The sequence below is a fragment of the Lagenorhynchus albirostris genome, chromosome 3 (assembly GCF_949774975.1).
Source record: "Lagenorhynchus albirostris chromosome 3, mLagAlb1.1, whole genome shotgun sequence".
In the NCBI taxonomy this organism is placed as follows: Eukaryota; Metazoa; Chordata; class Mammalia; order Artiodactyla; family Delphinidae; genus Lagenorhynchus; species Lagenorhynchus albirostris.
Genome location: NC_083097.1, coordinates 60,885,634 through 60,911,131, shown reverse-complemented (window position 1 = coordinate 60,911,131; position 25,498 = coordinate 60,885,634). Strand labels below are relative to the sequence as shown.

Below are 25,498 nucleotides of genomic sequence, written 5' to 3'. Positions count from 1 at the left end.
CCCAACATTGTAAATCAACTATACTCGGATATAAAATAAAAATTAAATTCAAAAAAATTAAAAAGGATCTCAAAAAAATGAAAAGCTGTTTATCAACTGATATTATGAAAAGAATCTGTGATTCAGAGTAGACTTAGTATATTTTATGTTCTCTCTAGAATTTCCTCCAACGACAGAATAAAACTCCTGTAAGCTTTGGAAACATGTCCTTGGAAGAGTTGAACACCTGTTTATCCAGTTACCAAACATCCACTGAGTCTTCCATACACATGGTTTGTGCTGAGGACACACAAAGTGTTCATGCACCCCCACCACACCTGGCCACAAGCAGCTGACTTTTTCTTTTAAGTTACATTTCATTTACACCTTTAGGCCCAGCCTCTGTCATTAAAGGTAACCATCATAATGTATAGCAAAATATTCTGTTTGTGGGTAACAAAACAGGAACTGTCTTACCATCCCAAGCATCAAACATGTCTGTTATGAAGTAGTCAATAAAGGAGATCTGGGACTTGGGGATGCTACAGGTATTCCGGTCGAATACTGGCATCACTACAGGTAGCCCCTGTCTCTTCTCTTCATCAGTCTGTAAGAAATAACACAGGGCTGTAGGGCACATAAGGAGCTGTCACAGTAACATCTAGTTTGTCAGAACCACTCTGTGAAAATGGGTCATAATACAGTTGTATCTGTGAAGAAATTGGCTTGGCAAGGTCCTGAGGCTTATATAAGACAACCACCTGATGAGCTCCAGTGACTGGATTCAGGTCTTCTGACTCTCAAATGTGTTATGCTATCTTACAGCACCTCCTGAAGCACTTATCTCAGGATTTGTAGCCCCTTTTCTGAGATCTGTTTTCATGATGGCAAGGTCAAGACTATTTTCAAAGTAACACTAATAATACTAAGTGGCGTTTATACTGAGGGTACAGGAGCGATGGTGTGTTTAAAACTGCTGACGCCTTAGCGTGAATCAAAGAACTGGCACCAAGCTGTACAAATAGTCATTGTATTATTCACTGTCATATGCTTGCACTTAAAAAGAAAGCCAGTTTCACTTAAGAATGTCTTCATTAAAGTAGTAAGAATTATTAATCTTATTTAAACTTGACCTTTGAAAATACGTCTTTTTAATATTGTGTGTGACAAAATCGGAAGTACATACAAAGCCCTTGTGCTGCACATCAACGTATTATGGTAGTCTGGATGAAAAGCAGTTAGGCAGTTGAGCTGAACTAGCTTCTTTTTTTCATGAAATAACTAACTATGTTTTACTCAAAAGAATGACAAACTGAGATTTTTCAGATTGGGGTATTTGGTCATGCAATTCTCAAGATATGTGTAAATCTGAGTATTTTGCACATTAGAGTGTATGTTTTATGCATAAGGTCATAATTCACTGGGCTGAAATTGAGATCCACATTTACTGGTAGTATGCTGAACCGGAGGCTGGCTGATCAGAGACCTCATTTGTAACCTGATTTTTAGGTCACATTGTCTTGTGAACATTAGTACTTTCCTTTCTGGGAAAAGGACACCTAAACAGGGAGATTACCTTAAAGAACTTAAAAGTGGTTCTTTCCCGTTCCCCATTCACATACTTTGAGAATAACTAGGAGTAGGATTTTAAGTCTTCTCTGTGGGTCCTGGGAAGCCCCGATAATGGCCTCCTACCAGTTTTTGGCTCAGCTTGCTCATTTCAGGTCAGTAGATTAGGCAGCCTTAAAATAGCCACTGCTGTTCAAGGAGTAGTTTGGGTTTTTTCCCCTCTCTTTCTGGCAAGCTCAGAACTGCTTGTCCTATTTTTCTTTATTCATGGGGTCTCTTCCCATCCTTGAAAGCTGCACCTAACTTACTGGGTCCTCGGCTGCCCTTTGCCCCTGCCAACCCTTTTAGACATTATCAGCTATTCTTTTATTCTGCCTCAGCGGTATGTTCCAGCCATATAGGCACACAACCCTCCCCCCCCGCCCCCCGTCCCCAAATGCATTACTTGTAGCTACTTGTGACATGTTTGTCTATCACAAATAATAAACATTAGTCCTTAGAGCCTCTTCTTTGAAAGTAGGCCTCTTTTAAATGGCATCTTGTGGTCTACTACGTTATTCTCCTTTAATTCCTCTTCACACTGCCAAAGTTGCTGTTTTCCTTATATAAAAATTTTGGTTTTCCTCCCTACTAATTTTGCTCATAACCCTTTGTTCTCCCAGAACTCTCCCAGAATGTCCTTTCCCATTTCTAAATTTTGAAATCCTTCAAAAACAAAAACAAAAACACCAGCTCTAACACCTTTTCCACAAAGCCCTTTTATCTAGAAAAAAAAACTCTTTCTGAACTCTTAGGACTTAACATATACCTCCTTTAGAAGTGTTTTCATTTTTTTGTTTGTTTTTTTTTTTTGCGGTACGCGGGCCTCTCACTGTTGTGGCCTCTCCCGTTGCGGAGCACAGGCTCCGGACGCGCAGGCTCAGCGGCCATGGCTCATGGGCCCAGCTGCTTCGCGACATGTGGGATCTTCCCGGACCGGGGCACGAACCTGTGTCCCCTGCATCGGCAGGTGGACTCTCAACCACTGCACCACCAGGGAAGCCCTTTCATTTATTTTTAATTTACCAATGTATGGACCTGTTTATGTCTGTCTCCCTCCCCTACTGTATTATGAGCTACCCATGGTGCAGTCTGTTCCCCAGACTGCACCATGGAGATGATAATCTAGTGAATGAATGGAGGATTTCCCAGTTTTTGTGGAAATTCAGGACCTAAAAATTTGAGGATGAAAAGATACTTCCAAAGGCTCAGTTTACCCCCCTTCCCTAGAGAGAGTTTAGTTAGTGCCCAGGCACATCATAGTCTCTTGAGGGACCAGATTTCTGTTCCAGGCAAGGGTGAGCCATTGCTTTCCAGGGAGGAGTCATTTATTTACTGTGACCTGGGGCCATTCCCAGAAGGGAGGTGGAGCTTCCCTAGAGAGGCAGCACACCTGTGCAAAGTACTCCTCGGAGATCCTTCCAGCCCATTCGATACATAGGTCCAGGGGGCGGCATGGATTGGCCACGTCAGCACACTTAATCATCATGCGCTTAATCAGGATTTGATTTTCAGGAAAGTTCTTCCCAGTAGGGTTGCATTCACAGTCACTGCCTTCAATCTGGAAAACAGATAGTCACATCAGGGTGGTTTCAATATGATGGTGAAGCCCACAAGGGCCAGCTGACCAGATATTAGATGGCAGTCACCCAGGCAAACTTAGGCATGAGACTTGATGAAGGAGGCCTTCCCATCCTTAATTCCATATATGTTACATTGATATATTCTTGGGGACGGGGAGCAGTCAAACAATACAAACACACAGAGCTTAAAAGGCCGAAGTCCCTATCATCACCCATCCACAACCTCACTTTCATCCTCTTCCCCAGAGGTAGCTGCTACAAAGCAGGTTTTGTTTTGTTTTTAATGATTTGGTGTGTAATCTTAAGGAAGGAGAGCTTTTCTCCCAGTTTTATCAGGAAATGTGTAAAAGCACAAATTCCACTTTCTTAATACATTAAAGATGGGGAAATGCCACATACATGTGACCCTTCAATTATTTCTTGATTTCTTTCTACTTAATATGCCTGACAGCTCCCTCTCTCCTGTGACCTTCTGTCCCACCCCCAGTTACCCACCTCCTCCCACTTTGTTCTTTCTCTTCAGGTATGTGTCCACTCATGCTTTCCAGGCTGCTCTTCTGGCTGGGTGGTAGGGAGGGTGAGACATGTAAGTGTTGGGGGTACTAGGAGCAGAAAGCGGGCCAGGGCAGGAGCAGGTATATTCAGCCATGTTAAAAAGACTGGTTGTACACTAATACCTACCTAGTGATGGATGTCAGCGGTCCAGAGCCAAGTGGACAGGTCTGTGAGTAGGCTTATGTAAATGCGACAACAGGTCAATTATACAAAACCTAGAAGACTACGATTCCCTGATTTCAAAGATACCATGGAACTGACTGTGTAAACATCTAATTAGCTCTCCAGAGCTCTGCCAAGCTGAAGGACTGTATGACATTTAAGGATTTTTTTGTTTTGGGACTGGACCTATTAAACCATCAATGGGCAGAATTATATTCTGAAGGTTGGTATTTTGATTACTTACCATTGGGAAGATACTGCTTGCTATAGTTACTGCAGTACATAAATCTCAACAGAGTTGGGGGCTTACTTGGATAGATGACCTTCCTAACTCTAAATTCTATGATTCTGTTTAATTTCCCCCTCTTAAATCCCCAGATCCTTGCTCCCATAAGTCCTCTGTGGAAGGAGAGGGTCCTGGCATTGTGCTGTGGAATCCCTGGGGGATGGAGCAGAACACAGGTGAGGTGGACACTGTTCCTCCATCCAGGCTGGTCATGTGATGGGTCCTACACAGATAGTTTCCTTACTGATCATCAAGTTACATCTAAGACAACCATTCCTCATTCATCCACATATGCAACCCTCATACAGGAATGAGTGAAAAGCTTTTCTAACTTTATGGGGCTATGAACAGCCTTACAGTATAAGAGGGCAGTTGATCTCATTTTAAACAGTAAGAGATGTGAACTTATGTCCATGTTCTTAAAACCCAAGTTTGTAGGGACCTTAAGGCAGGTCTAAGGCACATCAGTAAATTTTAAAAAGGAGAAAGACTTGTATTTTTGTTTTCAACTAGTCACTCCCAATTTAACTTTCTATAGTCTTTAGATACTGACAGGCTTTTAATGCACATCAGCAGGATTATAGTTTTTTAAAACATCTAATTTTGAGGTCTCCCAAGAGCTCAAAGACCAGAGAACTAGAAAGGCTCTGAAACCCCTAAAATGACACCATTTATTCCAGTCTCTGCTGTCTGCAGGCTCCTTTCATCATAGACTTTGGGCCTACTTTTGTCACTGCTGGCTTTATCTCAGTCAGGGCCTTTCTTTCAAGGAGCTCAGAGTTACTGTGGACACTCTCAATCTATTCTTGTCCTTAGGGAAAACAAGTGACCAGTACTTTCAGCCTTCTTTACCAACTCCAAGCAAATAACCATCTTGCATTCAAGATGGAGAGAAAATGCTTTGAGGCCAGAGTAGGCTCTAATGGAAATACATTCTGGTGTATCTTATTACATGGGAAATGCTTACCTCAGCTGCCATTGGCTTGTTGATGCTGTTCACAAATTTGTTCACATGTTCAAAGTGTTTTGTCATCTCTGTTGCTAAAACCATATCAATAATAGCCTGGCGCAGTGTTCGATAATGGTTCCTAAAATAACCAGAAGACAAAGCGCCTTGTTCACATCATGTCCCGAATTAGAACTGTTCTACCATTTCACCACACTTCCCACAATCTAGGAGGAAGCTAGGGGCACAGAGTTAATGAGTGAAGATCACAAAAAAGTTTACCTGCTCATCTTCCTACTCAGCCAGGACTTGGTGACACTATTCCATTTTCCCCAGTGACAGCTGACCTTCGTATGATTTATGAGTATATAAAAAAAAAGTGTCCCAAGGGTACTTATTTCACAAGGTGATTCCCTTCTACCTTCCCTTGGCAATATCAAAATAGTGAAGTGAAAGGAAATGACAAGTTCTTTCCCTACAAGGCTAGTACAGCAACCTGGTGAGCTGTCCCATGGCATTCAGTGCAGACACAGTGATTCCTGTTACAGAGAAGTGTCATTATTTCTTTTGATGATGGCATTGGAAGAAAGTTTTCCAAATAATGAGCTGTTCTCTAGATTGCAATTAGATAGAAGTTATAATGGAAGGAGCAATAACCCTGCTCAAAATCACCCAGTTCCTATCATCTTTTTCTAACTTCAAGAGCCAGAATGGGGAACTGAATAAAATTGGCTATTGGCAAGAATTCTTCCTATGAAAGTTTTAAAAACAATACTTGATACTGATGAAGCCTTCAGTTGAAGGTGGAATAACTGGTCTCCATATTTTCTCAGGTTTCTGGAGACCAAACAGATGGCTTCGGGTTCATGTTGACAAGTCATCCTTGAGGCTTGAGTGAGCTCTGAGCTCCCTGTATACTGCCTTTTCTCAGGGGTCTGCACTCCAGCCTGGTTGTTGCTATGTAGGAAATACTCATAGCTTGATGGCAGGGTGGTGGCTGGCAAGAGGAATTGCTCCTATCTGTTCACATTTGGCCAACTCACCAGAGGGGGAAACCTGCCCTACCCTGTGGACTCCAGGAGCTCTGCTGGGAGCATGGAACACTGTCTCCTCATGAGTTAGGATTTTAAGTGACCGAAAATTGAGCTGGGGAAAGATGGGTAAGGATACATTTTCCTCAGGTTACACCAAAGACAGGATGTCCTTTTGAGAGGATAAAAATATCTGCTATATTTGTTAGTAGTATAATCAATATTTATAGAGTGCTTTGCAGTGTATAAAACATTTTCATGAACTCACTGAAGACCAGATGGAGTTTAAAAAGATGAACAGTCTAAGCAGAGAATGGAGGAGGGCTGGCTGCACATCAAAGAAATCTATGTGGTCAACGTTTGTGTACATCTTTATGAAGATGTTCTTGCAGCACCTGTGAACATTTAGCAGGCAGTGCTCGCCTTGTGAAGCAGCTCAGGGTAAAGGCACGGCCACCAAAGTAGGAGTGAGAGCGACGTGACGCTGGGAGGGAAACCCCAAAGAGGCCGCAGCTGCAGGAGGCCAGAGTCCTGGCCGCTGTTGGCCTTCCCTGAGGGCTTCGACCAGGCCCTGCAGGCTGCACAGCAGCTGAGCGCCACCCGCCTCACAGACCCCGTCCTGCCTCACGTTGCCAACCCAGTTGCCCTGTTGCCAGAATGAGCTGAAGTGTGAAAATTGCTCAGCAGGACCAGGCATAGCACGGGCCTCTTCTCTTGTGGTTTCACTTGCCAAGACCACTATCTTGATAATTCTGAGCTCTTCCCACAAGTGTTCATCTAGGGGTATCTACCCCAGCCATGTGGCTGACAGGGTCTTGGTGCTCCGGCCTGGTGTCAGGCCTGAGCCACTGAAGTGGGAGAGGCGAGTTCAGGAAACTGGACCACCAGGGACCTCCCAGCCCCACGTAGTATCAATCAGCGAGAGTTCTCTCAGAGATCTGTGTCTCAACGCTATGACCCAGTTCCACCCAACAGCCAGCAATCTCCAGTGCTGGATGCCCCATGCCAAACAACTAGTGAGACAGGAATGCAACCCCACCCATTAGCAGAGAGGCTGCCTAAAATCATATTAAGTTCACAGACAATCCAAAACACACCATTGGATGCGGCCCTGCCCAACAGAAAGACAAGATCCAGCCCCACCCACCAGAACACAGGCACTGGTCCCCTCCACCAGGAAGCCTACACAAGCCACTGAACCAGCATCACCCACTGGGGGCAGACACCAAAAGCAACAGGAACTATGAACCTTCAGCCTGCGCAAAGAAGGCCCCAAACACAGTAAGGTACACAGAATAAGCAGACAGAAATATGCAGCAGATGAAGGAGCAAGGTAAAACCCACCAGACCAAACAAATGAAGAGGAAATATGCAGTCTACCTGAAAAAGAATTCAGAGTAATGATAGTAAAGATGATCCAAAATCTTGGAAATAGAATGGAGAAAATATAAGAAATGTTTAACAAGGACCTGGAAGAACTAAAGAGCAAACAAACAATGATGAGCAACACAATAAATGAAATTAAAAATTCTCCAGAAGGAATCAATAGCAGAATAACTGAGGCAGAAGAACGGATAAGTGACCTGGAAGATAAAATAGCGGAAATAACTACCGCAGAGCAGAATAAAGAAAAAAAAGAATGAAAAGAATTGAGGACAGACTCAGAGACCTATGGGACAACATTAAACGCACCAACATTCGAATTATAGGGGTCCCAGAAGAAGAAGAGAAAAAGAAAGGGTCGGAGAAAATATTTGAAGAGATTATAGTTGAAAACTTCCCTAACATGGGAAAGGAAATAGTCAAGTCCAGGAAGCACAGAGAGTCCCATACAGGATAAATCCAAGGAGAAATACGCCAAGACACATATTAAACTATCAAAAATTAAATACAAAGAAAAAATGTTACAAGCAGCAAGGGAAAAGCAACAGATAACATACAAAGGAATTCCCATAAAGTTATCAGCTGATTTTTCAGTGGAAACTCTGCAGGCCAGAAGGGAGTGGCAGGATATACTTAAAAGTGATGAAAGGGAAAAACCTACAACCAAGATTACTCTACCCAACAAGGATCTCATTCAGATTCGATGGAGAAATTAAAACCTCTACAGACAAGCAAATTTAAGATAATTCAGCACTACCAAACCAGCTTTACAACAAATGCTAAAGGAACGTCTCTTGGCAGGAAACACAAGAGAAGGAAAAGGCCTACAAAAACTAACCGAATACAATTAAGAAAATGGTAATAGGAACATACATATCGATAATTACCTTAAATGTAAATAGATTAAATGCTCCAACCAAAGGACACAGACTGGCTGAATGGTTACAAAAACAAGACCCATATATATGCTGTCTACAAGAGACCCACTTCAGACTTAGGGACACATAAAGACTGAAAGTGAGGGGACGGAAAAAGATATTCCATGCAAATGGAAGTCAAAAGAAAGTTGGAGTAGCAATTCTCATATCAGACAAAAATAGACTTTAAAATACAGACTATTACAAGAGGCAAAGAAGGCCACTACATAATGATGAAGGGATCAATCAAAGAAGAAAATATAACAGTTGTAAATATTTATGCACCCAACATAGGAGCACCTCAGTACATAAGGCAAATACTAACAGCCATAAAAGGGGAAATCGAGAGTAACACAATCATAGTAGGGGACTTTAACATCCCACTTTCACCAATGGACAGATCATCCAAAATGAAAGTAAATAAAGAAACACAAGCTTTAAATGATACATTAAACAAGATGGACTTAATTGATATTTATAGGACATTCCATCCAAAACCAACAGAATACACTTTCTTCTCAAGTGCTTATGAACATTCCCCAGGATAGATCATATCTTGGGTCACAAATCAAGCCTTGGTAAATTTAAGAAAATTGAAATCTAATCAAGTATCTTTTCCGACTGCAACGCTATGAGACTAAATATCAATTATAGGAAAACTGTAAAAGATACAAACACTTGGAGGATAAACAATGTGCTACTAAATAACCAAGAGATCACTGAAGAAATCAAAGAGGAAATCAAAAAATACCTAGAAACAAATGACAATGAAAACACAATGACCCAAAACCTATGGGATGCAGCAAAAGTAGTTCTAAGAGGGAAGTTTATAGCAATACAATCCTACATCAAGAAACAAAATCTCAAATAAACAACCTAACCTTACACCTAAAGCAATTAGAGGAACAAGAACAACCCCCCCCCAAAGTTAGCAGAAGGAAAGAAATCATAAAGATCGGATCAGAAATAAATGAAAAAGAAATGAAGGAGATGATAGCAAAGATCAATAAAACTAAAGGCTGTTTTATTGAGAAGATAAACAAAATTGATAAGCCATTAGCCAGACTCATCAAGAAAAAAAGGGAGAAGACTCAAATCAACAGAATTAGAAATGAAAAAGAAGTAACAACTGACACTGCAGAAATACAAAGGATCATGAGAGATTACTACAAGCAACTATATGCTAATAAAATGGACAAACTGGAAGCAATGGACAAATTCTTAGGAAAGCACAACCTTCCGAGATTGAACAAGGAAGAAATAGAATATATAAACAGACCAATCACAAGCCCTGACACTGAAACTGTGATTAAAAATCTTCCAACAAACAATAGCCCAGAACCAGATGGCTTCACAGGCCAATTCTATCGAACATTTAGAGAAGAGCTAACACCTGTCCTTCTCAAACTCTTCCAAAATATAGCACAGGAACACTCCCAAACTCATTCTACGAGGCCACCATCACCCTGATACCAAAACTAGACAAAGATGTCACCAAGAAAACTACAGGCCAATATCACTGATGAACATAGATGCAAAAATCCTCAACAAAATACTAGCAAACAGAATCCAACAGCACATTAAAAGGATCATACACCGTGATCAAGTGGGGTTTATCCCAGGAATGCAAGGATTCTTCAGTATATGCAAATCAATCAATGTGGTACACCATATTATCAAATTCAAGGATAAAAACCATATGATCATCTCAATAGATGCAGGCAAAGCTTCTGACAAAATTCAACACTGATTTATGATAAAAACGCTCCAGAAAGTAGGCATAGAGGGAACCTACCTCAACATAATAAAGGACAATATATGAAAGGCCCACAGCCAAATTCGTTCTCAATGGTGAAAAACTGAAACCATTTCCTCTAAGATCAGGAGCAAGACAAGGTTGTCCACCTTCACCACTATTATTCCACATAGTTTTGGAAGTTTTAGCCATGGCTATCAGAGAATAAAAAGAAAGAAAAGGAATCCAAATCGGAAAAGAAGTAGTAAAACTGTCACAGTTAGCAGATGACATGATACCTACCATACACAGAGAATCCTAAAGATGCTACCAGAAAACTACTATAGGTAATGAATGATTTGGTAAAGTAGCAGGATACAAAATTTATGCACAGAAATCTCTTGCATTCCTATACACTAATGATGAGAAATTGAAAGAGAAATTAAGAAACACTCCCATTTACCATTGCAACAAAAAGAAAATACTTAGGAATAAACCCACCTAAGGAGACAAAAGACCTTTATGAAGAAAACTATAAGACACTGATGAAAGAAATTAAAGATGTTACAAATAGATGGAGAGATATACCATGTTCTTGGATTGGAAGAATCAACATTGTGAAAATGACTATAGTACCCAAAGCAATCTACAGATTCAATGCAATGCCTATCAAACTACCACTGGCATTTTTCACAGAACTAGAACAAAAAATTTCACAATTTGTATGGAAACACAAAAGACCTCAAACAGCCAAAGCAATCTTGAGAAAGAAAAACGGAGCTGGAAGAATCAGGCTTCCTGACTTCAGACTATACTACAAAGCTACAGTAATTAAGACAGTATGGTACTGGCACAAAAACAGAAATATAGATCAATGGACCAGGATAGAAAGCCCAGAGAGAAACCTATGCACATATGTTCACCTTATCTTTGATAAAGGAGGCAAGAATATACAATGGAGAAAAGACAGCCCCTTCAAGAAGTGGTGCTGGGAAAACTGGACAGCTACACATAAAAGAATGAAATTAGAACACTCCCTAACACCATACAGAAAAATAAACTCAAAATAAATTAAAGACCTAAATGTAAGGCCAGACACTATAAAACTCTTAGAGGAAAACAGGCAGAACACTCTATGACATAAATCACAGCAAGATCCTTTTTGACCCACCTCTTAGAGAAATGGAAATAAAAATAAATGGGACTTAATGAAACTTAAAAGCTTTTGCACAGAAAAGGAAACCATAAACAAGACGAAAAGACAACCCTCAGAATGGAAGAAAATATTTGCAAGCGAAGCAACTGACAAAGGATTAATCTCCAAAATATACAAGCAGCTCATGCAGCTCAATATCAAAAAACAAACAACCCAATCCAAAAATGGGCATTAGACCTAAATAGACATTTCTCCAAAGATGTACAGATTGCCAACAAACACACGAGAGGATGCTCAACATCACTAATCATTAGTGAAATGCAAATCAAAACTACAATAAATTTTGTCACAATGGCTATCATCAAAAAATCTACAAACAATAAATGCTGGAGAGGGTGCGGAGAAAAGCGAACCCTCTTGCACTGTTGGTGGGAATGTAAATTGATATGGCCACTATGGAGAACAGTATGGAGGTTCTTTAAAAAACTAAAAATAGAACTACCATATGAGCGAGCAACCCCACTACCGGGCATATACCCAGAGAAAACCATAATTCAAAATGAGACATACCACAGTGTTCATTGCAGTACTATTTACAATAGCCAGGACATGGAAGCAACTTAAGTGTCCATTGACAGACGAATGGATAAAGAAGATGTGGCACATATATACAATGGAATATTACTCAGCCATAAAAAGAAATGAAATTGAGTTATTTGTAGCGAGGTGGATGGACCTAGAGTCTGTCATATATTGTGAAGTAAGTCAGAAAGAGAAAAACAAATACCGTATGGTAACACATACATATGGAATCTAAAATAAAATTTAAAAAAAGGTCATGAAGAACCTAGTGGCAAGACAGGAATAAAGATGCAGACCTACTAGAGAATGGACTTGAGGACACTGGGAGGGGGAAGGGGAAGCTGGGATGAAGTGAGAGAGTGGCATGGACATATATACACTACCAAACGTAAAATAGATAGCTAGTGGGAAGCAGCCGCATAGCACAGAGCGATCAGCTCGGTGCCTTGTGACCACCTGGAGGGGTGCGATAGGGAGGGTGGAAGGGAGTCGCAAGAGGGAGGGGATATGGGGATACATGTATACATATAGCTGATTCACTTTGTTATATAGCAGAAAGTAACACAACATTGTAAAGCAATTATACTCCAAGAAAGATGTTTAAAAAAAAAAAAGATGAACAGTCTAAAAAGTACAGTTCAGTTTATAAGGTTATTATTTTACTGTCGATAAAATGGTACAGCCTTCCCCCTAAGAGGAAGCTAAGTACTTGGAGAAGTTAGGGAAAACTGAGTTTCCCACTTACATTTTACAAACCTGAGCACAAGAGCCCGAGCACACAAACCTGTCAATATTCTTGAAAATGTTGCATTTGCTGTCCTTGACCGTGAGCTGGAAGGCCAGGGCTGTGTGGTGACTCTCCAAGACAGCAGTGTCATTATAGAGCACGGCGAGTTCACTGCCTGCGTTGCACAGGAAAGAGTTGGTCCTTCCTGGGTGATCCACGTCATGGACTGTGGCAGCAATCAGGGCAGCCACCTCATCTAGCTGATCGAGGCTTCCCTGGGGTCAGGGGGAGGCAAGGTTGAGCATTACCCACTGGATGTAGGAGACCTACACTCATCCCAGTCTCTCTGGAGGGGATGAGCCAGGGGGTCCTTCTCTGACTTCCTAGAAGTTAAGAGGCCACCTAGGGTATATCACATCACCTTGCCGTACTGTGGATTATCTGGAGGGAAACAGAAATCTGAGTAGCAGTTATAATGGATACCTAAATTCTTTCTCCAGAGTTCATCCACTCTAGTTCTTCTGCAGGAGGATGCCAAACAGGCCTTTTCAAATGTATGCTGTGTGGCATACTGCCATGACTCTCTTCTGTGAGTGGATAGAGAAAAAAGTGGCCTAGGATCACAAGTGTTACTTTATTTGCCTACTTCTGAAAAGATTTTGAGAGTATGGCAGTAAATGGCACAGATACAACAAAACTCTTCACACAAAGATAAAAGGATTACAGCCAAGCAACACAAGAGGATCAAGGGCAAGAAGAATTTTCCCAGGAAAACTGAGGGTAAGGGGGCTGTTACAGTGAAGAACACAATTCAGCTCTGGGCTAGCAGGTGGGAAAGGCTAAAAGGGAGACCCTCTTTCTAACGTTGTCATTATGTAGTTAAAGAACACAAACCAGAGCATCAGGGGATACAAATGTTTTTTCAGCTCACAGCTTTAGGAGGAAGTTGTCAAATGGGCTACTGTTATATAAGAGACACTGTACTTTATGAATTCATTCCTTTAGTTATCATTTATTGGATGCTTACTGGGTGCCAGTTGTCAGGCAGAGTGCTGGAGTTACAGTGATGAATTATACTGGCATAGCCTGCACTAATGGAGTTGGTAGTTTACTGGAGAGGGCACAAATAAGGAAACACACAAACAAAATTAACTTACTGTGAGATGGGTTAAGAAGGGAAGTACAGGTGGTTTGAGAGTGTAACCATGAGGCTTGATCTAGTTTAGGGCAGTGCTGTCCGTTCAACTTTTCTGTGGTGATGGAAATGTCTGTACGTGGGCTGTCCAATATCGTAATCCCTAGTCACAGCTCCTGGACACTTGAAATGTGCGTGCAATTGAGGAACTGAATGTTTCATTTTATTTAATTTTAATTAAATGTAAGTAGCCACATGTGGCAAATGGCTACTTATGGACAATGCAGGTCCAGAGGGTGGGCAAGAATGGGTTCTCTAAGTAAGTGATTTTTATGCTGGAACCTGAAGGATAAGCAGGAATTAGCCAGGCAAAAAATGGCAAGGGAGAGAAATCCAGGCAGAAACATCAGCCTATATGATGCTCCTGATGTGAAACAAACGAAGTGGCTTATTCAGGAAACTTAAAGAGCATCATTGTGGCTGAAGGGTAGTGAGTGAGGGGGAAACTGGTCCCCAGGATGAGGCTGGAGGGGTGGGCATGATTTTTGGTTTTCCTGAGTTGCTTTCCTAGGCTGTGGGAGAAAAAATTGCAAGCTGCTTCTCAGATGCTAATAGGTAAGGAACAGTGAATCTGAAGCTCAGCCCTGAAAACTTTCCTGAAAGCTGTCCCTACCAGAAGGAGGCCATTTCCATTTCCAATCCTGACCTCCTGGAGCTGGTGGGCAATCCTGGCTTGCCTCTAGTCCACATGAACCGGTTTCCTGAGGGGGGACAGCAGTTGCTGCCATTCTTTTCAGCTCTTCTCAGAGACTGATTTTGTAATGCCCAGGGCAAGCAAACATGCCTAGCCCCCTTTTGCTGCTGGTTAGGAGAGGCCATGGTAACCCACAGGTACAGTCAGAATCCAGAGCTGCCCTGACTTGGCCTCCACTCTCGCTGATTCTACCTGTGCAGTGAGGACCCATGAGGGCCAAACTTTGGAGTATGTTCAATCTTGTTTGGAGTATGGGGCCAATTTATTTTTAAATTCTTCAATGACATAGATTCAAGTAAGTGGAATAGACAACAAATAGCACTAGACGAGACATGTCTTTCCTTCCAACTTACACTGATTTAGACCTGGAGCTTTTACAAAGATACCAATAAAGGGCCATGCCCTGTAGTTTTGGTGGGCACTGTCTAATAATGCAATGTCTGATAAGAAATGCAGGGAGGCAGGGAAAGCAGATCCGGCTGCTCACTAGCAGATGGGAGAAGCAAGGCTCTTCCCATGGCAGGGAGGGACTGTCTGTGGAAGAAAACTTCCCCACCAAACCCACGGCAGAAGTTCCCCAAAGCCTTGGAGGTGCAGGCATTTCTGTATAGTTTTTTCCTCCTTTAACCAGCAGGAATAGATTTGGATCACACTGAAGCAGACTGGCCAGAATGGACTCCATTCTAGATTAGCCTTTCAAACAGTTCCTTTTCTAGGACAAATAGTCACTCAGAGAATAACAAAAGAATTCTGGCTGTCCTGATCTCTCCACTTGCAGTGGTTCTTGGGAACTGGTAAGAGTGGGAAGGGGATAGGGTGTGCAACAAATTGAAGGGGAATGTCGCTCTGGACATGTTATCTATATGGCTGGGTTGAGGATGTGGAGCTATGCCATAGTGACATTAAGAATTGTAGCCTTATAAAGAAATTAGGGGTGACAGATGACATGGATATTTGGTAAAAACATTTTTCTGACTCTCTTTGTCAGTGGCAGCAGGTCTGGTGAAAGACACCTCAGGAATAAATCCCACTCGAAGCGCCTCGTGGTGGACTAACTAGTGATCTTGGGCTGCTACTAAACCTCTGACCTCAGGAGTCCCTTCCAGCCCAATTCTCCAGGGTTCTTTGCAGCTCTAAATTTTCTGATTCTGTGGCCTCTTAGAAAATGTCTTTTGGATTATAAGCATATTGTATCTAGTCTTCGACTTGTTTGTGTTGCTGCTATTTGAGAATTCAATCAGACTCTGAATGTGCTAGCAGAACAAACAATTTAAAGAAAATTTCTTATTTTAGGGGAGGGAGAGGAAAGGAGATAATAAAGTGACTAAGCATTCCATAATTTTTCAAGCATTTAATCTATATTTTTCTAGCGTGCTTCTGCTTAAGTGGGGTTCATCTTTAACTCAAGGCTGCAATGCCTATAGGTCACTTTGGTCTCAGCGTTAATGCCCAGGTCCTGTCCTCATTTGGCAGTGTGCAACCTAAGCTGTATATAATATCTCATGTAACGTAAAATGGAGGAATGTGAACCTGGAGTAGGAATCTGGAAGTATCTTAGCCCCTCAAAGAAAAGCACTATAGAAACATAGGCTGTTATCACCTGTGATATCACCTTTTTTAAAAGTAGGAGACAAAAATCTTCAAAACCATCATTCTTTTTTTTTTTTTTTTTGTGGTACACGGGCCTCTCACTGTTGTGGCCTCTCCCGTTGCGGAGCACAGGCTCTGCACACGCAGGCTCAGCGGCCATGGCTCACTGGCCCAGCCGCTCCGCGGCATGTGGGATCTTCCCAGACCGGGGCATGAACCCGTGTCCCCTGCATCAGCAGGCAGACTCTCAACCACTGCGCCACCAGGGAAGCCCAAACCATCATTCTTGAATGACACTCTGCTTTCTTGCTGATGAAAGTAAATGCCAGGATCAGTCTTTGGCAAAACTGAGAAGGGAACATTCGCCCTCCCCATTTTGGTGCCGTTTCTGCTCTGTCTACCTATCCCACTACCACTTGTCTCCTTAAGTACCTAGGGTCTTAAGACTAAGTCAGAAAATGACTGAATGTTAAGCATTTGCAGATTGATGTGAACCTGTCTCTATACAGCACTTGTCCCAAGGGTATCTATATTCTAAGCTTCACTTCTAATTGTAGCCAAGGAATTACAAGCTTCACTGTGAAAGTGATGGTAGTTGGGGAAGAGGGGAGATGGGGATCTTTTGCCAGCTATCCGTGGGGTATACATAGGACTGCCCTACAAATCAGCACCTGTAATGACAGTATTGACTTCTAAGACTAAGGAACTTGGAACTCTTGCAGAATTATACAAGTCATTAATATACAGATACACACATTCATACCTACACAAAACACACATGTATATGTATGTAAATCAGTAGGATGCTGAACGGCTCACTACTGTCTGGATTGTAATATACCAATGACAAAATTCTGATCCTAAAATTTAACCTCCAGACCTAGTAACCATTTGCTCTAATAATTAAGTTCTGTCCTCTAACCCAAAGGGCTCCTAGTGAACATTTGGAGAATGGGTTCATGGATCAGCCAGACATGTAAAAGAGTCTCTACAGTGGCATAAATTATTATTTTAAGCATTTGTGGGAAGGGAGGGCTAGGAGGAAATGCCATGTCTTTACAACACCAAAAGGACCAGTTTGGTAGCTCAAAAACTCTGTCAAAATTGGTTCCAAAATAGTTGTTTGCCTAACATATCTATTAAGATTGAGTTCTTAGATCTCTAAAATCTATGCAGGTAACTAGATTGTGATATCAAAATTCTACCTTCACTCTTTCTTTTCCGAGGAAGAAGGCAGTGGCGTGCAGGACATCAGCGGCATGAGTGGAGTTGTGGTAAGCGTTGGAGGAGTGGTAGTTGGATTCAATCACTTGGAGCCAGGCCCGAAGGGTAGTTTCAGAACAGTGTAAAAATTCACATACTCCAAACCGGGAAAAGACTTTTAAGCCCAGGTAAACCAATGGCCTGGAAAACAGGGGGAAAAAACTCTGATTCATTGTATTCACCGCTCCAGAAGCTGCTTTCTTTGAAGCTACTGGGAAATTGAGTCATTTCTTTCCTGATGCTTCATAGGCACAGGGGTATAAAAATATGTCGTCTCCAAATTAGAAGGTGATAGAGCATCTCCTCCTCACTAGCCACTTCTTTAAAACTAGGTGCCTCACGGTGGTTAATCCAAAGGACTTCTAGACTGTCTTAAGTCATCTGCCCTTCAGTGGCTCTAACAACCGAGAGGTCCCTGACAGTCCCTGTCTCTGCTTCCACGTAACCTTTGTACTTCCTGTGTCCCCTGAGGAAGTTACTGAGCTTAAGGACAAAAGGAATGGCTTGTGTGGGTTCAGCAAAGTCATGTCATTTAGAATTAAGTTACTTATTTATAGTTATCATTCATATCCAACATCCCTGGAAGAAAATGGACTTCTGTAATAGAAGAGGACTTTCTGTGTTATCTAATCTTTCCCCTGCCTATAGGATGGATCAAAAGAAAAGTCTACAGTGCTCTCAAACTCATTTTGTAAGGTGGGACTTGAACAAGTTTGGGGCTAGGAATACTTCGAACTCTTGGCTCACTGGCGCAAAGGAATGACCTGGGTAGATCTGAAGAAGACACTCAGTATTTCTTCATCCTGGGTATCACCAGGCTGATCCCACATCTTAGCCTCCAATACTCTCTTCTCCATAAAGGAGCTCACTCAAGGGGCCACAGTCTCTCTGCGCATTTGACACTCCTCCAGCATGGCATGAAAAGCAGAACCTGGGAGGTCACTTGTGGCAAGGACTCACATCTCCCTCAAAGTTTCCAGATGTGAAAGTCTTGAGTGTGTCCATCAATCCTCCCCCTGCCTACAGCCAGAGAAGCCACATACCTTTTGTGTGTCACAGCTTCCAATTCAAATATGTTGAACTCCCAGCTTTCCTCATTATCAAGTAATTGAGCGATAGAAGGGGGGACATCGTTGATGGTTACCGGCATCCCAAGGTGACTGTGACTCTGGGGCACATCTGAGCAAACAGATGGGGCAGGAAGGGTGGGTAACTGTGGAATCTTGAGTGCTGCTAAGCATTTGTCATCTTCATGGTTGCTACTAGAAAGAAAGTCTTGAACTTCCAGGGGTAAGAAGATTTTTCCCTTCAGGGTTCTCTTACATTATTAAACTTCAGGACCCCCCAACAGAAAAATAATTCAGTTTAACTGTTTAAATATAGAGAGATTTGCAATTCTTATTCTGACAGCGCTCAGAGAAGTAATTTATATTAGGAGACCTGGTTTCAAATGTAGACCATAGAGATGCTTAAACTCCAATGAGACGAATAGAAAGTATCACCAAGGCCCTTCCCAAACAATAATCACAACACTGAGGAAGACAAAAGGCCAGAGACAGGTTATCAGTGACAAGTGGATAGAGGACAACTTACTCTTAGTGAACACATACTCGTTTCCTGACAACCTTCTCAAGCCATCCTGGAATAAAGAAAGATGCTATGAGAAGCATGCTTTATATGCCATTATCATTGCTCTCTCATTTCTTTTATTAGCCAAAGAGATCTGAATCCTGAATAACCCAGTCAATCTGGAACTCCAAGTTGAAGCTCAAAATCAAGTGAGAACAATGGCTACAAAACAGTGGATACTCTCCTTTCCAAGGCTGTTAGCCCCAGGAGATGGAGAATTGAGAATTAAGTGGCTATGACTGCATTCAAGTCTCACACCTGAACTGTGAGTTAGCTCTGTTCTCATGCCATCTTTCTCTTGTTGCATATTGAAGCCACATAATGAAATCACAGAAGTGATCTTGCTTCGGGTGCCTGTTAATTTGAAAGGACCCCAATTACCCTCACAAGGACTGTGTTATTCTTGTGTTCTTAGATTTGCATCCTGGGGAACCAGAGCTATGGGCCACATCTGGGGGATGATTTAATGTAAAGCCTTTAAAAGGTTGGGCTAATTTTTGACTAACATCTAAATTAACTCTTTTCCAGCTGTAGTTTCTGTCTTATAACATGAGCTTCACTGTTAGCCTTTAAAGGAAGTTTCTGGATTTGAGGTCTTTGGAAGGGCAGCATAAGGGAGTGAACAGAATTTCGATGTTCTGCCATTTAGTAGGCTCGTGAACTTTAGTCCCCAGCTGTTCTTGCATCTCATTTTCCTGCCCTCTACCTTCTACCCCCGAGTACCTAATTATTTAGACCTCTGCTTAAAAGCCATTTGTAATTGCTTATTTGTCATCCTCAGAAAGTATGTGCTAAGGTTTAAAGTATTAATGAAGGGCTCTCCTGAAGTCACACTCTGGATATTTAGGCCAAGAGCTTAATTTTCAAAACTGGATAAATTGATAAGTAACAATGGCCATAACCTTCCTGCCTCTAAGGCAGGTATCACAAGGAACTCCTCTGTTCTTAATCTTTCTTTCTTCTCTTCCCTAATGCTACATAAAAAAGGGGGAATCTTGTACTGGTTCCTCACACCATTTCCTGGAGAGGAAGCCCAACATGGTATGGCAGCAGGGGAAAGGAGGGCAGATAACTGGTTCTAGGAACCAGAATGGTTCTGCAGCTCTGCAGTGGCCAGCCTCCTGACAGACCCTTGGCAGTGTTCTATTTTTTTTTTAATTGCAGTATTTTTGATTTACAATGTTGTGTTAATTACAGGTACACAGCAAAGTGATTTGGAGATATATATATATACCTTTTCAGATTCTTTTCCATTATTACAAGATATTGAATATAGTTCCCTGTGCTATACAGTAGGTTCTTGTTATTTACCTATTTTATATATAGTAGTGTATATCTGTTAATCCCAAACTCCTAATTTACCCACCCTCCCCCCAACATTTCCCCTTTGGTAACCATAAGTTTGTTTTCTATGTCTGTGAGTCTATTTTTGTTTTGTAAATAAGTTCATTTGTATCACTTTTTAAGATTCCACATATAATTGATATATCTGTCTTTCTCTGTCTGACTTACTTCACTTAGTATGGTTATCTCTAAGTCCATTCATGTTGCTGCAGATGGCAAACACACACACACCTTGCCAGTGTTCTTTAGAACTAAAGTCTACACTGCATTCGGATCGGGCAACCAAGGCCAGCCGAGGGGCTCAAAAGGATCAGGAGGTCACTCAAATTACAGGCTCACCAGAAGCCTTTAGTAGGAACAAGGAGGATGGACCAGAAAGCCAGTCAACACTCAGCATTTGGTGGCAGGACTAGACAGAAAACTTCAAAGTAAAACTCTTCGATGACTCTTGGACTTTGTTTTTCTCCCAAAGAATTCTTCCAGCTTCAGTCTCCAATAGGGAGCACAAATGAATAATTTGAATTTTCTCATTTTTCTTCACTTGCTGATTGATTATGATTACAGCCAAATAGATCACAGCAAAAACACTAGAAGAGGATGACTCCTTAGAAATAAGCTACTTGTAGTGGTTACAAATGGTGGTATTGGAGTGCCAGCATGGGGCGGCTCCTCCTCCCCTCCCCATACTGAGCCACAGCAGCTCCACTCTGCTTTTATTGATTGTAAAGGGAACTCTATATAAAGGTTTTATTTAAAGAAAGAATTCTCTATATAAAGGTTTTATTTAAAGAAAGAATTATTTAAAGAAAGAATTCTACAGCTAAGATTTTGGAAACTAGTGCTGTCATCTAAGTACCAACGCTTTCATTATATAAAGAGCCTGAGGTCCAAGGAATCCTAGCCATAACCCTCAATGGAATACTGTACCAGGTCAAGGGAAAGAAGTACAAAAGGGCTCCATTGTGATATTTAGCCTTCAATCAACTATTTACTCCTTACTGTAGTACAAATTCAGAGGACAAATTAGTCATTTGTGCTCCTGCAACTGCTTCTGGTTATGCTGATGTTAGCCCATACAGCACGTATTTCTACACCTAAAGGTAACAGTTTATATGTTACATGTTACATGTTCTCTGGAGTGCACTTAACATTGTCCTGCATTTCTGGGTTTTCCTCATCACTCACAGTCATCAGGCCTCCCACGAGATCACTGGTGTGGGGATCTTCATCTTTGGTACCCAGCTGAGGGGAGTACAGTTCTGTGGTCCGTAAAATTTCTAAAACTCTGTCCAAGGCTTCTGCTACTGTGACAGGACTGTTTTCTTGGGCTGCATTGATTATATTTATAACCTAAGGAAGTAAAGAGAGAGAAAGAATCAATTTGAGGACATTAGGATTCTTCTTTTCAAAACTCACTCATGTGCCTAGAATCCAAAAGAAATCAGATGATAACACATCTTACTGTTCAAAATGACCAGTGCTTTCACGGCACCACCCTCTTTATACTGAAGCATGCTTCTCATCCCACCCTATCCCAGTGTTTCTCTTACTTCAGGGACTACATTTTCTCAGGCTCCTTTGCTGATCCTTCTCCTTTAGCTCTCTTCTACAGGTTGCAGTTCCTCAGACTAGTGCTGGACCTTCCTCTCACTCCACAGTCCTTTCAGAGATGAGCTCTTTCATTTCCAGGACTTTGGACACATACGATCCACATGCCCAGGACTCTCAAATTTATATCCCAGCCCTGAACTCCTTTTTGACTTCCAGATTTATATATTCAGTTGCCTGCTTGACATGTCTATTGGAATATCTTACTTACATATCCAAAACTAAACTCACACCTTGCTCTCCTCTTCCCAAAGCAAAGCAAGCAAGTAAACCAAACAGAAAATGAAAGACAAGAGCTGTACTCCTCTGGTTTCTACATTGCCGTGAAAAAAAGATATTACTCTTGTGCTCAGACCAAAACCCTGGGAGGCCCTGGTTGACATATCACTTTCCCTCAATTCTCTCCCTACCTGACAGTATAATTCATCATCAAGACGAACTGAATTTACCCCCAAATATTTCCTGATCTACTCATTTCTCTCCACCTCCACTGCTCTAATTCTAGTACAGCTAACACAATTTCTTGCTTAGAATTCTGGAAAAGGTCCCTAACTGTCCTCTCCTCTTTCACTCTTGCCATCTCCAGTCCATTCTCTGCATGGCAGCTTGGTGTTATTTTCAATAAACGTATCTGGTCATGTCACTCCCCTACTTTAAACTCTTCAGTGGTTTCCGTTGCACATGAACTAAAATATAAACTTATTACAGCTCTATTGGCCAGAATGAACTGAGCCCGGCACAACTCCATGTCACCATTTCTCCCCTCTGCTCTCCAAGCTCCAGTCACACCTGACTTTCTTTCAGGTCCTCGTTTGCTCCATTCCCTCCTTTTCCCACCTCGGTGCTCATGCCTTGCTGTGCCTGCTGCCTAGAATCCTCTTCTCCTAACATCTTTGTATCCTTCAGGTCTTACTTCAAACATTACTTCCTCTACAGAGAGACCCTCCCTGACCAGCCCTCTCACCCAACCAAACTAGGGCCCTAACCTAATTTTCCCTCATAGAAACCTGTTGTTTTCCTTTACGGCAGTTATTGCAATTTATAACTACGTATTTATTATGTGTTTGTTTAATATCTGTTTCCTTTACTAGACTGTAAACTCCATGATATAGGTATTAGTACGCCATTCATCACGTTATCTCCAGAATATAGCCTAGTGTTCAGTGGCCCTGATTGCAGAGTCGGGGCAGCAGCTGCTACTCACCTTTGTGATGGGAGCCTCGATGGTCATGGAATGGATCCTTGCCATGGATGGGTAGCGACGATTCTGTAGGCTTGGTGCTGGAGAGAAGTCAAGAAAGTTGTATCTGGTTCTAGTGGCTCAGCTGCGCTGAAGTGCAGCAAAGGAACCCTGCACGGACTTGGGGGCCTGATTCCCACAGGACTGCTGTCCTCCACTGCTCCCCATAAAGCAATGAATTCACCCATCTCTTAGTCCTAAAAGGCTGAGAGCTCAGCCACTACTTGCCAGGGACTGGAAAGGGTGGTCTGGCCTGGAACATTGATGACAGGAAGGCTTTATGAGTCTCAGGTCCACAGGGGGATTTCAGAGAAGGTTGATGGGATCCGGAGGCCTCATCCCAACAGCCTAATGATCCCCCAGGAGTTACTTTCCCGTAAGTCACTAAAGCCCAACTTGGGCAGTTCCGTCACTTTCAGTCCTCAGCCACAGGCCGGGTAACTGGATGACTGTAGTGTAGGAGGGGAGGCACGATCCGTGGCCAGGGTGGGGTGGGCAGAAGAATGAGCCCCTCTTATTCTGAGTTAGGGCCGGGCACTCCTAAGACTTTAGGTTCTTAGCACCAGGAGCCCACGGTGGGTCTAGCTCTCATCTGTAAAAACTGAGCTAATCCCGTTGAAATTCCTTCACCCATTATCCTCTCCATCTAAAATGTCCTATCTTTACATGTGGTTCAAAATCCAAAAGGTAGAAACTTTATTTGAAAAGCATTGTTCTCCTCAGATCTTCCTACCCCTCCCTGAGAGGCAGGCAGGAGGGAATAGAACTCGCATGTTATAGAGCTGATAACTTAATGTAGCTGATGTCAGCAGAGCCTGCCTGCCGGTCAGCCATCTTTGTAGCCATCTCCACTGCCATAGCAGCCACCATTGCTGACCTTCTATACTCTTCAGCCTTCACTTCTCCCATGCTCTGGAGAGAGAATGGATGATCCCATCTCAAACTCTATTCTGAAAACTGAACTAATCCAGTTGAAATGCCCTCATCCATTATCCTCTAAAATGGATACCCTCTTCATCTATCTACACCCTCAGCCCATCGGGAAAAATTTCAGTCCATTTTCTTCCTTCACGTTCTTGGTCCCAATCCCTTGCATGCCTTGTGGTCTATCCATCTTCCTCTATGAATTATACATCTTATCCCTAGAGTCTTTGGTCCTTGCTAGTTCAGCCACTTCTCTCAGGCTCAGGTTTCCCATTGTGACCTGAAGGACCTGAAGGATAGCAGCTAAGAGTGACCTAGCTATTGAAACTGAGCTGCTCTAGTGGTTATGTGGCCTAACACACGTTAGGCCATAAAGGAACAAGCATGGAGTCATTTCACAGAAAAGGCAAAGACTATATAAAAAGTAAAAAAAGAATAAAAAGGCCTAAAATTTTTTCCATCTACAGGAAAAAAGCCAGTTTAGTTGTAATCCTATTCCTTGGGGTTTTGTTTATATGCTGAGGAATTCTTAAATATATTCCTGTGTCATTTTCTACACTTTAAAGTCAAGGAAATCTGAAAAACTTACCATCACTGCCTCGAGATGATATTGATTTCACATCAATGGACTCTTTCCTCCTGTTCTTGTGTCTGAATGAATGAGACTCTAAGGATTTCAGAGTAGTAATTGAGAGTGATTAGTTTTCAAGCTTATTCACAGGCAAAGTTTAGACATATTTTTTCCCTCATTCTCCAAAGAAAACGAGGTTACTTTTTAAGCACTGTAAAATATTTTTAAGAAATAGTGAGCCACTGTCTCTTCAAATCATCAACACACACAGAATTATCAGTCATATTAATTGTAAAATGACATCTTTTCCTTGTGGTACCACATTACATTGTAATGGAGCTTATTATTAAGGGTTACTTAGTCCCATTAATAAATATCTTCTTGAAAATAAACATTAAAACTTGGGGGAAGGCTTCCCTGGTGGCGCAGTGGTTGAGAGTCCGCCTGCCGATGCAGGGAACGCGGGTTCGTGCCCCGGTCCGGGAAGATCCCACATGCCGCGGAGCGGCTGGGCCCGTGAGCCATGGCCGCTGAGCCTGCGCGTCCGGAGCCTGTGCTCCGCAGCGGGAGAGGCCACAATAGTGAAGAGGCCCGCGTACGGGAAAAAAACAAAAACAAAAAACAAAAAAACAAACGGGGGGAAATTTTGAGGGATTCATTTTGACATGAAGGACAATACATTTCCATGGGTGGGGAAGGCTTCTATGGGGATATTTGAGGAAATAAAATACTAGTCAAGTTCACAGAGAGTAGAGTTTGAGAAACTAATTTGGACCAAGTTTAGGTCCCT

The 25,498-nt window shown here is 42.1% G+C and overlaps 1 protein-coding gene across 3 annotated transcripts in view; it reads right to left on the bottom strand.

Moving 5' to 3' along the window:
* PDE8B (phosphodiesterase 8B) overlaps positions 1 to 25,498 on the bottom strand; it is a 254,440-nt gene that overhangs the window by 4,068 nt on the left and 224,874 nt on the right. For all 3 annotated transcript variants that reach the window (XM_060143155.1, XM_060143157.1, XM_060143156.1), the window contains 10 exons: positions 24,727 to 24,804; positions 23,178 to 23,254; positions 21,551 to 21,715; positions 18,986 to 19,031; positions 18,436 to 18,571; positions 17,335 to 17,533; positions 12,708 to 12,925; positions 5,141 to 5,261; positions 2,981 to 3,148; positions 457 to 586 (listed from right to left, as the gene is read on the bottom strand). In XM_060143155.1, the coding sequence (XP_059999138.1) occupies positions 457 to 586; positions 2,981 to 3,148; positions 5,141 to 5,261; positions 12,708 to 12,925; positions 17,335 to 17,533; positions 18,436 to 18,571; positions 18,986 to 19,031; positions 21,551 to 21,715; positions 23,178 to 23,254; positions 24,727 to 24,804 (1,338 nt within the window). The remainder of the gene's footprint in view (positions 1 to 456; positions 587 to 2,980; positions 3,149 to 5,140; positions 5,262 to 12,707; positions 12,926 to 17,334; positions 17,534 to 18,435; positions 18,572 to 18,985; positions 19,032 to 21,550; positions 21,716 to 23,177; positions 23,255 to 24,726; positions 24,805 to 25,498) is intronic.